This window comes from Anser anser, assembly GCF_964211835.1.
Source record: "Anser anser genome assembly, chromosome: Z".
NCBI classification, from domain to species: domain Eukaryota; kingdom Metazoa; phylum Chordata; class Aves; order Anseriformes; family Anatidae; genus Anser; species Anser anser.
In genome coordinates this window covers 71,888,956-71,902,720 of record NC_139723.1, presented here as the reverse complement: position 1 = coordinate 71,902,720, position 13,765 = coordinate 71,888,956, and the positions used below count along the sequence as shown (strand labels likewise).

The window sequence follows — 13,765 nt, the reverse complement described above, 5'->3', positions numbered from 1 at the left end:
CATGCTGCAGTAGTAATGGGACAGGCCAACTGGCTAAAATAAATTCTTTCCTCTTTGGATCCAAAACATTATTTTCCTCTAAAATGAGTCTTTCAGGTTCTAGGTTTTACCTGCTCATACCAGATAATATGTTATCACAGATGAAGGTGAGGATCACTGAAGGAGTAAGGGAAGGACTGTCAGTGAGAAAATGAGAGCTGATTACATTCATGTTGAGCATATTTGTTTGGGTCTATGTTCAGAGTGTGCAAAATCGATTTGACCTCAGCCACAATCTTTTCTGTTATGGGTTTTGTGCAGGTTTTTTTGTGTTTTTCTCTTTGGAGAATAAAAGCACCTCACAGAATAAGATGCGAACAAATTTGATGGGAAGGCTGCGTTTTCTTTCACCGTTGTCTTATTAATTGGGAAAGTAGATACTCCCCATCAATTTCAAGTGATCAGATCTATCAGTGACAAAACAATGATCCTGTCAATGAGACTTTTTTTTTTTTTTTTAATAATACCCCACTTAATCATATTTCTGTGAAAGACAGTGTTGAAAAAAGTAACTAGGAAACACCAGCCTGGATCAGGGCAGATAACGATGGATGGCCTGTACGTAGAGGAGATGAGAAAAATTTTGGCTCCTATTTGTATCAGACAGCATATTACAAACTTAAATCTGAATGTAGGGTGATGCCACTCACTCAAATAAAAATGAGAGTGAGCAGGAACTGGTGACATAATATGTTCAGCTGTAACTGGTTCCACTAGCTATCCTAAACCAAGACCTGTCAATAAGAGAATTGCAGTGAGTAATGAACAAGGGGGTAATGACTGCAGCTAGAAAAGGGGGGTCAAAAATTCTCCCAAGAATTTTTCTCTGCTGGATGTATGTAACTATTTTTTTCTCGTATCGGTTGTCAAAGACCTCTCACTGGAGTAGGATAAAGGTAATGCAACATCATAATTGGAGACTACACTGAGAAATCTGTTGTGTCAACAGCAGAGAGAAAACTGAAAAGCTGAGGTGAAATGTCTTGCCCAATCCATTCAGTATGTCAGTAACAGCTATGGGAACAGGACCTTGACTTCATGCCCTCCATCAATCCACTGTCTGCTGGACTGTGCTACAGCAGCATTGGACGAACTTAACTGGCACTGTTACGTCTTAGATTAGCAGCAAAATTCAAATTGCATTCTCACCTGACAGGTCGCCTTTTAAAACTGAGCACAAGGCCACCAAAAACAATAACAATAACAACAAATAATAATAAGAATATACCACACAGATTTTAAGATTTTGACTGCATTACAAACCAACACATCTGGCAAAGCATAATCGTGATCAGCATGCTACTGGTTCAACCAGTGATATTTGGAAACTCAAAAACAGGAGGAAAAAAAAGAAAAAAAGACTGCTGCTGAATTGTCAGTGGAAGGAGGGTGACATCTGGTGGTATTGCTCTTTGCACTTTCCTTCACAATGTGCCTCAAAGTATCTTGGCAAAAGCAAGGCACCATTTTCTTTTGCGTTTTTAATGCATGCCCTTTTTGACAGCTTAAATACTTCATGTAGTGTCAGCTTTTCACCAAACACACTGCCCTCTGAATTTTTCACATGCAATTGCCTTATTTGTTGTTGTACTGAAATACAAAAGCTGTCATAAAGGAGTGATTCTGTAGTCTGCAAGTAATGCTGTATCATAAAAGACTTTGTAGATGTTGTGGTAATGGCTTAGACTTCTCTCTCTCAATTCATGGCTTAAGTTCATGAGAAATTCACATCAGAACTGGAGTTGCTGTCTTCAGTTACCTAATGGAGGACTTAGAGAAAATGGAGCCAGCCTTTTTCTTGGTGGTGTTGTTATTGTCAGTGGAGGAGAAGAAGGAGGAGGACCAGAGTAAAAGGCGGAGGGGCAATAGGCACAAGATGGAACTCAGGAAATTCTGACTTGATATGAGAAAAAAAAATTGCCACGAGGATGGACAAACACTGTATCGGAGATCCAAAACAGCCCTACAATCTACATCCCTGGAGGTATCCAAGTATTGACTGGACACAACCCTGAGCAGCCTAATCTAAGTGGCCCTACTTTGAGTAAGGTTGGCCTGTGGTCCCCTCCAGCGTGTTTGCCTCTACAATGCAGGAAAACGACCCTTCCAGAAGTCAGGAAATCAGCGTTTAAGGTATCTGCAGAAAGAAAATAGAAAACCTGTAACTATATGTCGTTATTCTCCTCTTTAGAAATACTGTCGTAGCAACTGTTTGACTGTGCATCAGTCACGAGTTGTTAGCCAGGTCATGTACTTATCTCACAGTTGTCCTCTAGACTGACTTCCAGCTGACCTTCATATACACCAAAAGTTAAGCCCAGTTAGGGAAGACGGTCTAAGTAATTTCATTAGTCAGCACTTGAGAATCCAATAATAAGTGTTCCTCTACTGTTTAGAAAAAGGTGCAATTACTTTTTTATTACTAAATACACCTCTCCAGGCCCTTAAGCTATTCAGACTAAAGGAATGATGCTTCAAGTGTGGAACATTTTGTCCGAGAAGGACCTGTGCTTGTGCATTTTTTCATCGTTTAAAAAGTCAGGCATATCAAATTGAGATAGTAACTGAATTTGGGGCTGCATTTGGAAATCAATATGGTGACCAGTATTTCCTTCCTTCTATGGTGGGGTTTTGCTTGTTTGTTTTGTCCTGGTGTTCCCATCAAATTCTAGGTACTGGTTTTGTTACACTTTTGAATACTATAGCTATAGAGATAAAAAGAAAGGCCAATTTAATGTCTCGGTCTCCAAGCTGGCTTGACACAAGTCATATCCAGCCGAGGAACCAGCTTTTTGCACAGTCATGGGTCTGGTGTGTGGATTTACCATGTGAAGCATTGTAGCCCACATCCCAGGGCTGGACCAGCTCAGTATGTGCAAAGAGCAGACCCATGACTTTCTTGAACTCTTCATCCCTGTGCTGCCTTCCTTCAGGGCTTCCTGTGGGCTGTATAGTCTTCATTGAGCACACTGTATCATTCAGATCTGAAGATCTGCTTCCCTTGGCTTGTAATAACTTCAAATTAAGTTTCAAGTTATGCTGCAAGGCCCACTTTTCGCCTACTGAGGAAAACATGTCTTTTGTGCAGCCAGAGAACATTAGAGGATACATGATTTATATGGTTTATTAGAAGCAGAGTCTTTAGGTTTTGATGGCCATTGGAAAGTCTGTGTGCTTTCTACTGGCACTTTTCACCTTTGAAGGATTAGAATTGGTTTTTCACCATCTAAAATTACTATTTATTTATTTATTTATTTATTTATTAAGCAGCAGAGAAATACTTGAATTTACAATTGAGAAAAAAAAGCAAAAAAAAAAAACAACAAATAAACAAAAAAGGGCTTCTTTGACAGCAGAAGGAAAGAGAATGTGGAATGTCTTCCATTCTTCACTTTTCACCTTCACAACACCTTTTAAGACAAACTTAAACACTCACCACTTGTTAATACCGTACTATAAAAACATTTATATACATTAGCTTTCATCTGTAACACTTGTGCTCTTCATCCAGTTCTTCACATTCATACTGAGATGAGTCTACTCAACAGTCTTCCCCATAGCTCAATCTTTGGAACAATGGAGCTGACCCCACTAATTTCCTCATAAAAGCGTACATCTTATTATTCTCTGTAACTATCTGAAAGGTAGTTGTGGGGAGCTGGGAGTCAGCCTCTTCTCACAGATAAATGGTGACAGGACTAGAGGGAATGGCCAAAGAGCCAGGTGAGGTTCAGGTTAGAAATTAGGAGACATTTTTTCTCAGAAAGAGCAGTCAGGCATTGGAATGGGTTGCCCAGGGAGATGGTGGAGTCATCGTCCCTGGGGGTGTTTAAGGAAGGGTTGGACGTGGTACTTAGGGACATGTTTTAGTGGGTGATATCAGCAGTACGGTGATGGTTGGATCAGATTATCCTGGAGCTCTTTTACAACCTCAATGATTGTATGATTCTTTGATTCTGTGATCTTTCAGCAGCTGCATATTGTAATTGAGTGAATGACAAGACTTTTAATGCGAATGTTTGAATTGTCACTTACCAATTGCTTCAGAACACAAGTAGCTCTCCTTGCTTTTCAAAATGACAGTATAATATTTCCTCCAGTCAATCAGCCCCTGTTTCATTTTAAAGGTGAGTCTCTAATTTTACAAGTAGATTTTTTCATTCAATACCACGTTATCTCAAAGAGTAAGTGCTAAAATTAGCTGAAGCTCCTGCATTTTCTGATGAAACAAAAGAATCCTTACAAAAACATTTCTTGTGTGCACACAGTGGCCCAGAAGGGCATATATGGGATGCCCACTATCTGGATATTCCTCCAAATGCATGAGAAATCGCGGTATGATGTATTGTTTGTAATTTACATAGTGTTTCAGTGCTAATGTAGCAAAGTGACTGAGAAATCTATTTTTCACAAACATTTTCTGGCTTTTTTTGCTAATGGGCAAGCTTAGTGAAGTTAGGCTTTGTCAAGGCACATTTTCAAGGTAAGTTTTTTAAGCTTTTTATCTTTACAAACCTGTGAAGCCAGAGTGGTCTTGAAAGCCACCGCTGTTCTCACTGCCCTGCAGTAACAGTATCTAGAGCCACAGGAGATTGAATTGGACTGTGCATCTTTCACTTCAATGCTCCTTGCTTTCAAACGATGCAGGGGGCTTTCATTACACTCACATGAGAACTAGAAAGTAGTTCACCTTTGAGGTATCTTTTTTTTTTTTTTTTAACAATTTTTTCTCAGTTAAGTGGAAATTGTGATCAGAAACACATTTATTTATTTTATTTATTTATTTATTTATTTTCTTTACTTTGCCTAAGGTGAAGAGTGTGAGAGTGATCTTTGATGTACACATGAACATAGCCAATTCTAGACCAAAAGGCATTCGTTTGAGAAACTGCTTTAAAATAGCAGTTGAAACATAATACAAACTTAATTCAGATCGGTGCTGCTTGGGCTACTATAGAGTTGCAGAAGCACTTTCATTTTGAAGGATGTGTAATTAAGAGTTCAGCCTACACATGCATTTTACATTCCTTTGAAAATATTTGCATATTTGCTCAAAGTCCCAGTCTGGTCTCATGGAAGGTTCTCCTGTCCACAGCGAGGGGTTCGAACTAGATGATCTTTAAGGTCACATCCAACACAAACCATTCTACAATTCTATGAAGTACTATAAGATGCATGTTTTTGTTAGGGGATGGTAGTCAGGAAAGATGACAACAGCTTTTCCCTACTGCATGTATATTCGGAATGCGTTAAGCAATATAAAGATGCTATGGATTTATCAGTGTAGGATAACTTTGATATATCAGAGAGGTTCTCTCAGTAAAGAAAGAAAATAGATCCTTTTTTGAACTGTCAGTTGCTTATTAGAACAGAGACATCTACGGTTGGGGACATATTATGAACAAAAACGTAATACGGAGCTGTCAGCCAAGCAAGTCAGCATCTGTCACCGCAACGTCTATTCGACCCTTTTGTCCAAGCCCTTGCAGTTCCAAAATCAAGAAGGGTAGTAAATGTACACCAAGCAACTGAAGTTGGCCTGTGACAAGAACATCAGTAGGCAGCTCGGGGATTTTTAGTGTAGGTTAAAGCATAGCACTGGTTCTTGACACCTCTTCTCTACTGCTATCGTCGGTAACAGCATGCAGGAATCATTAAAAGCCTTTGAATAGCCTTACAGGAAGTAAAAACAACCCTTTACACTTTTACCTGTTTCATCACTTACATCTTGATGGAGGTAATGCAGTCCCTAGTGTGAAAGAAGGGGCAGCATTTGGTCACATGCAATGGAAATGCAAAACCGGAGGCAATGCAAGAAATGGCTGCTAAGATGATCAGGGAAATGGAGACTTCTCTGCGTGAGAGAAGCTTGTTCAGACTCTCTAACTGAGAGGTGATATGGCTGGTCTCCATCAATATTTTAGAAGGCAAACATTGGAAAGGAAAAAAAAGCTAATTAAACTGAAGAACAATGCTGGCATGAAGACAAACAGGTATAAACTGACCGTTAATATATTCAAGCATGAAATGAGAAGAACATTTCTAACCACCAAAGGAAAAAAGTTCTGAAACAGGAGATGCGGCAGCAAAATGTCTAAGAACTGTAATGGTGATTTTACAGAAGCTTCTGTCTGAGTTTGTATGTCTGTCTGTCAATCCATTGCAAGGAAGCAGATTAAATAGCTTTATCTTGGCTAAATTTGGCTAGTGTCCTTTATTGATCGAGGAGAAAAAGCTTCCAGATGCATCTGGAGCTTGTAGAATGGGGAAAAGGAGGGAAGTTGCTCCCTAAATTGTCCGTCATCTAAATCGAAGCTTTTGTCCCTTGAGCTTGAAGCATGCTTCCCAAGGGACGACTCAAATTCCATGTATATACCTAGAGAAAAAAAAAAAAAAATAAGTCTGGAATTGCTGAGGAGAAGTTATGCATATGACAAGCAGAAGACTTTAAAATCTTCTAGCTCACATCATGTCTCTCCCATTTTAATTAGATCACATCTCATCCCTTCTGGTGAAGAGGGTGGCTGGATTCAAAATCAAACAAGTGATCCCCTTAAATGCCCAACACATAACCGGGATGAAACTTAACATTTAAGCCTCTCTTTTATAAGCACCATGTCAGTTATAACCAAAGCACAGCTTTTGACTACCTATGCATTAATGTAGTTGAGAATCTCAGCCCCAAACATTGCTTTTCACAGAATCATAAAATGGTCTGGGTTGGAAGGGACCTTAAAGATAACCTAATTCCAACCTCCCTGCTATAGTCTGGGCCATCTCCTGCTAGAGAAGGTCACCCAAAGCCCCATCCAGACTGGCCTTGAACACTTCCAGGTGTAGGGCATCCACAGCTTCTCGGGGCAGCCTGTTCCAGTGCCTCATCATCCTCTGAGTAAAGAAGTTCCCCCCAAAACCTAATCTAAATCTACCCTCTTTTAGTAGATCTTTTTCAATCTTTGTCACGTATTCCAAAAATTATGCCAAGTAGAACTTCTGACCAGCAATTCAGCAGAAAGCTAGGTTGAAGTTTAGGAAAGGGAGTAGATTATCTATACTATATAGTGTTTCTTCTACCCTAATTGCACTCATAAGTACCCACCTACCCCTAGGCAATCTACATGTTAACAATACTGGGGAATAAAAAGGACAGCAGCCAGGTAAACTTTTATGAGATAGCTCAGGTTAACGAATGTGTAGTTTAAAAACAAACAAAAAAACAAAGTAGAAGGATGGAGAAACAGAATGCATGTTGTCTTTGGCCATGCCCAAAGAGTTGTGGGGAATGCAGTTAAATCTAGCTGGAGGCCAATCACAAGTGGTGTTCCGCAGGGCTCAGTCCTGGGGCCAGTGTAGCGGAGTTATATGGACAGGTTTTGGTAGTGGGGACCAGAGCTGTGGATGCTCCAGCCCTGGAGGTGCTCAAGGCCAAGTCTGGTGAGGCCCTGGGGAACGTGACAGGCTGCAGGTGTCCCTGCCCACAACAAGGGGTTGGAACTGGGGAGGTCTCTGAGCTCCCTTCTATGCCCTGCGCCGAATCCCTGACACGGTTCTCTACAGGGATCTGGATGGGCTGGACTGATGGCCCGAGCCCAAGTGTATGAGGTTCAACAAGGCCAGGTGCCAGGTCCTGCACTTGGGGCACAATGACCCCATGCAATGCTATGGGCTGGGGGAAGGGAGAATGGAAACCTGCCCAGCGGAAAGGGACTTGGGGGTATTGGTTGATGGTTGGCTGAGTATGAACCAGCAGTGTGCTCAGGTGGCCAAGAAGGCCAACAGCATCCTGACCTGGACCTGAAATAGTGTGGCCAGCAGCACTAGGGATGTGATTTTCCCCCCATACTCAGCTGTGCTGAGACCACAGCTCAAGTGCTGTGTTCAGTTTTTTTAGAATGGCACCGAAGCTGGTAAAGAGTCTAGAGAACAAGTCTTACGGGGAGCGGCTGAGGGAGCTGGGGTTGTTCACCCTGGAGAAATGTAGGATCAGGGGAGGCCTATCTCACAACTACCTCAAAGGAGATTGTAGCAGGATGGGGGTCTGTCTCATCTCCAAAGCAACAGGCAATAGGACAAGAGAGAACGTCCTCAAGTTGCAACAGGGGAGGTTTAGCTTGGGCATTAGGAAAAATGTCTTCACTGGAAGTGTTGAGATGCATTGAGAAAGGCTGGAGGAAAAGCCCAGGGAAGTGCTCGATCCAACCTCCCTGGAGCTACGGGTAAGACACGTACACGCGGTGCCTACGCACACTGTTCTGGGGCGGGCGGGGCAGCGGCCGGCTGGCGGGCGGGGCGAAGCCCAGAAGTCGGCCCGCCGCCGCTCCTCCCGCAGCGCCTCCTGGGAGCTGTAGTTCCCGTCCCGGGAAGCCCGAGGGAAGGCCGCGGCGCATGCGCAGACCCTGCGCCGTCCTACCGGGAGGACCCCGGCGCGCCTCCCGGGAAGGCCGCTCCCTTCGCTTCCCGGCAGCCCTTTGCTGGGGAGCGCGCCGATTGGAGGGCTGCCCCGGTCACGTGGCGCCCGGCGCCCAACCGAGGCGCGCGGCCCCCGCCCCGCGCCCTTGCCCTGCCCCGCGGCGCTGCGAGATGGCGGCGCCCGGCGGCTGCCGGCTGCTGCGGCTCGGCCGGCGCTGGTTCTCGCAGGAGCCCGCCGTGCCGCCGCCGCCCGGGCCGCTCTACCCGCCCGTGGTGGCCTCGCACACGGCCAGGAGCAAGGCGGCCCGGCGGCGGCGCCTGGAGCACTTCCACCGGCAGGTGCACGAGGCGGCCTCGATCGAGGAGAAGCTGCGGCTGTACGGGAAGCTGCAGCGGCCCAAGTACACGGTGCACCCGCAGACCTTCGCCCTCAACGCCGACCGCTGGTACCGGAGCTTCACCAGGACCGTCTTCGTGCCGGGGCTGCCCCCGCCGGCGGAGGCCGCGGAGGAGCCGGGGCCCGCGGCGGGAGCGGCGCCGGACGCGGACCTGGACCTGGGCGCGCTGCGCTCGCTCGCGTGCGACGCGCTGCTGCAGGAGAGCTTCTACCAGAACAAGCGGCGGCCGTTCCTCTACCGCGACCAGGATCACACGCCCGGCCCCTTCCTCACGCAGCTCGTCTCCTCCCTCGCCGCCTCCCTGTGCGGCCGCAACCCGCTGCTGGCGGCCTCGTCTCTTGGTGCGGAGCGGGGGCGGGCGAGGGCGAGGGAACTGAGGAGCGGCTGAGGGCACTGGGGTTGTTTAGTGTGGGGAAGGGGAGGCTCAGGGGAGACCTTATTGCTCTCTACAGCTCCTTGAAAGGAAGTCGTGGGTAGCTGGGGGTCGGTCTCTTCTCTCAGATAATTAGCGATAGGACTTGAGGGAACGGCCTCAAGTTGTGCCAGGGGAGGTTCGGGTTGGAAACGAGGAGACATTTCTTCTCAGAAAGAGTAGTCAGGCCCTGGAAGGGGTTGACCAGGGAAGCGGTGGAGTTACCGTTCCTCGGGGTGTGTAGGGAAAGGTTGGACGTGGTGCTTAGGGGCATGGTTTAGTGGGTGACATTGGTAGTAGGGTGATGGTTGGACCAGATGATCTGAAGGTCTTTTCCAACCCTAATGATTCTAGGATTCTACAGGCACGCTGGGCGGTGGGCTCTGTCTGTGAGTGTGCTTGGTGTCGCTGCCTGTTGTCCATCAGCAGGGACGCTGTTTCACGTCATTGCTGCTGGCATGTATAAGTGGGTTGTGGTTCTCCCATTTTGCTGCAGCTACAGAGCAGAATTGGGGTGGTTGAAAATGCAGACGGGTGATGTCTATACGCCTCTCCCTCTCTGTTCTGTTTCAGACCTAAATCCTGAGGTTAACTACTACTGGCATCACGGTGAGGAGGTTGTTGTGCACGGACATCGAAAAGGTAGAGTCGATCCTGTGCGGTTTCAGATAGATGATAAGCCGCACCTCCAGCTGCGCGTACCAAAGCAACTTCCAGAGGTGTGGATATTTTCAACAGCAACTTACTAATGTGTATTTTAACTTCAGCTTCTGACTGCTGCTGGAGCTGTGCTGTGGCATGTGTTGCTGGTGGTGATAGTATTATGTGGAGGACCCGCTTAATCAGTTGTATAATGAGTGCATTGGTGTGTTTCTCAAATGATAACGCTCTTATACCTTGCCGTGTTAAGTGCTTTTCAGACAGTGGGATGGTGTTCTGAACTTCAGCGTGATCGTTCTTGTGCTTTAGGTATGCGTTGTTGCCCTTAGGTGCCTGGGGCTGTTAACTTCTTTTGTGCTTGTACGAATAAGTGGAATCAAGAGTGAGAAATGTGATGGGCAAGGTCCTCTTCTCAGAATTTAAGGTGATGAGAGAAATGGAGATGAAAGGACTGGAATGGGAGAGAGCATACGTAGTTTGAATGTGAGCTCTGTTACCCGCTAAAGGCTCTTGTTTTCTTGAACGCTGAGTTTTCTGGGAGCTGATTGAATATCCTTACCTTTTTCTTCTAGTTTTGCAGAATGCTACCTGTGTAGCAACTGTAAGGGTCTCCATTGCCCCATTTCTACTGCACAATGAAACCCACGCTCTGCTTTCTGTTGATGCTGAGCATTTCTTGTGAAAGTGGTTGTACAGTGTTTAGGTTATTAGGGTCAGATGCTCAAAATCTTGAAGCAAGTGTCTGGGCAATAAAAGCCAAAACTGGGGCAGAAAGACAATTTGAACACAAGCTCTGTTGCCTGCTAATAGCGCTTAAGGTGCATGGGCACCTCTTGTATTTTTTGAATTATGTAGTGCCCCTTAACACATAACATAGCACACCAGCAAGAGGGAGAGTGAGCTCAGCCTGGTGGTTCCGGTTAGTTTGCTGTTAGAAATGTTGCTGATCATCTTAGCACCATTTCATGCAATGTTGTTTATAATTTGCAGAAAACTCAGACATCATTATAACAAGCATGTACTAGCAGTTGTTGTGAGACAGGAGGTTCTCTTGCAAAAATAGTGTTCATTGATTTCAGTAAGTAAATTATGTATATGGGGTACGTAAGGAAAACTTGTATTTTCCGGTGTCTAGTCAAGAAATGGGATATGACGTGAAGCCAGATGTCAGAAGCACGACTTATGGGGTGGCTGTTCTTTCTTCTGCTTTCTTCAAGATTGTGCCGCTGGAGTCAGACCTTGGAGATGTTCCCGTTATTGATCACAAACCGTCCAAACTGCCGCTGTTCAAAAAGCAGTATGAAAACAAGGTATTTATAGGTAAGAGTTTCCAGTCATGAAATGTTAACTACTTTTTGAAAGGAAAAAAAGCAACCCCTGACCTTTCACCTTCTCTCAGCAGAGAGAGCGTTTATATTTATTTTCTTCTAATTATTATATAGAGCGTGTGAATCTCAACAAAGATTCTATGTCACTTATGTAGTGGGGAGTAGCATCCTCTTGAGCATATATTGCTCTGTCTCAGGATTGATCTGAAGGAGTGGAATTGAACAGAAACTTGGTAGAAAAGCCGGACTTGAGCTGATGCATATCCTTCAGAGACATTTGAGTATGTTATCTTTTGGACTCGGCAAGCCCTCCGTTCTCACAGAGAAATGGATGGCTCTGCACTTACGAGGCCCTACGGTAGAGGTCTTAACTTTGATCTGCTTGGAGCTTGACAGTAAAATCTTGTTTGTGTGCATCATAAAGAACGTTGTGTGACACTGCCTCCTCATTTTGTTTTCTTTTGGGGTGGTCACAGGGTCAAAGGTAGCAGACCCGTGCTGTTATGGCCACACGCAGTTTCACCTGATTCCTGATAAACTCAAAAGGGAGAGGTTTGAAATAGCGAATCTTGAGGATCAGATTGAAGTTGTTTATCGAGCTAATGGTGTCGCAAGTCTCTTTGCCTGGACAGCAGCTCAAGCAATGTATCAAGGTAAGACTGTTGTCCATAGGTTGGTGCCTGGTATGCCGCGCCAATAAGCACTCAGTTGGAATCCACATAAAGGTCTTTTAGTTAAATTAGATATATAACTCTGCAGAGTCAGGTGCTTGGCGATCTTTCGCAAAGCAAGCACACCTCTGACTCGAATCACCGTAATTTATACGCAGCAAACTTGTGAAAACTATCTCCTTGGCTACATTTGATTGGCTATTACTTATCTTATTATAGCTATAGCTTAACTTTTCTCTACTGAGCTTGCGCATTACAGAGGAACAGCGGGGGTGGAACACCAAATCCCACATTACCACACATCATCATTTTGATGGGTGTGATTTTTAATATGTAAATGACCCTTAATGAGCAAAAGGCTACTATTGGTCATCCTGGAGCTGTTTTTCTCCTTGTTTTTAACCTTTTATCCCTTATCTTCCTTGCTTCTGCTACCTGTCTCTTACTTTCAGCTAAAAGACTATACAAGCTACAGGCCTCCCTATTTTCTTCAAGGTTTTTTTAATTTTTTTCCCAGCTTTGGGACTACAAGACATTCAGTCTGTAAAAGTCGTCCTGTCCTCATGATGAACACCTGCTCTAATATTCTCTGACCTTTTCTCTCATGCAGTCATTTTTTGTGCTTTTTCTTCTGAAGGCCGTCCTTTAAGCAGGTCCGTAAAGATTTAATTGAACCAGTGAAAGAAGCAGAGCTTATTCAAGGGAGTTATTTAAAACTTTGCCTTTGAGTGCTTTCAATCCGGGAGAATTAATTATGCAGAAACATACTTCCTTGTGTAATACCGCCCAAACCTCAGTCCTGCAGTTGGCTGTTCCCTGCAGTTGGCTGCTCCTCAGTCGTTAGATAGAAAGGCGTTAGGTGTAATTTTAGGAATTTTATGAGATGACTAAGTGGCTCAGTGTCTTCTTTCAGCTCTGTGAATTCAAGGAAGCTACAGTGAGAGGAAAAGTAAAATGTCAGCAGCCTTACTTCAGGATCGCATGCCTGTTTGTGTAAAAATCCTAGAAGGTGTGGGTGGGTGGTTAGATCACATCAGTGCCGATAAGAATTGAGGCCTGTGTAACTCGGGTTGTTTCTTTATTTTGCAGGATTCTGGAATGAAGCAGATGTGACGCGTCCTTTTGTATCACAGGCAGTAGTGACTGATGGAAAATACTTTGCTTTCTTTTGTTTCCAGCTGAACACTTTAGCGTTAACTGTAGAAACTGTTAAAAATAACCCTCGGAAGAATATCTGTTGGGGAACAGACAGTAAGCCATTATACGATGTTGTCGAAGAGGGTAGTGTGAAGGGCTTTAATGATGAAGTTCTGCTTCAGTTGGTTCGTTTTCTGTTAAACAGACCAAAAGAGCTGTAAATCATTAAACTAAAATTCCTGTTCCCATGCCTGAACTTCATTGTAGCTCTGTGGAGTACGGGCTTGGAATATGCCTTGCTCTTAGTCAACTATGTCTAGCAAACACAATACACGTATTTCATGACCTTTGTCCATATTTCTTAACTTGAACTGTATTATACTGTACACTGAAAAAATAAATGTCTGGAATACCTTTGCCCCTTGTATACTTACTATGAAAAGCATATTGTTCCTCATTCAGAGTCGTGTGGATGGTTTCTACCAGGAGCTCTCTTGGTTGCACAGCAACACATTACGAGTTGGAAACTGTACAGTGGAAAAACTGCTAATTTTCTGCTTGAAAAAAATGAATTCTTCATTGCTCTTATGTTTTTAAGAGAAATTGAGCTCAGAAGAGGAAGCGATTTTTTAGTGGCAAAGGGTTGGCACTTCTGCTTCATATCCAGTGAACTGTGTAGGCATTTATTGAGCAGTAGTACAAGCACAATAA

At 44.4% G+C, this 13,765-nt stretch overlaps 1 protein-coding gene across 1 annotated transcript; it reads left to right on the top strand.

Annotated features, from left to right (window-relative positions):
• The first annotated feature begins 8,584 nt into the window (after positions 1–8,584).
• Positions 8,585–13,471, top strand: LOC310889784 (large ribosomal subunit protein mL65-like). The gene is made up of 5 exons (XM_083817816.1): positions 8,585–9,187; positions 9,832–9,977; positions 11,136–11,238; positions 11,723–11,899; positions 13,007–13,471. Exons 1-5 carry the CDS (start codon positions 8,620–8,622, stop codon positions 13,273–13,275), a joined length of 1,263 nt encoding a protein of 420 aa, XP_083673942.1. The 5' UTR covers positions 8,585–8,619; the 3' UTR covers positions 13,276–13,471.
• Positions 13,472–13,765: the final 294 nt, after the last annotated feature.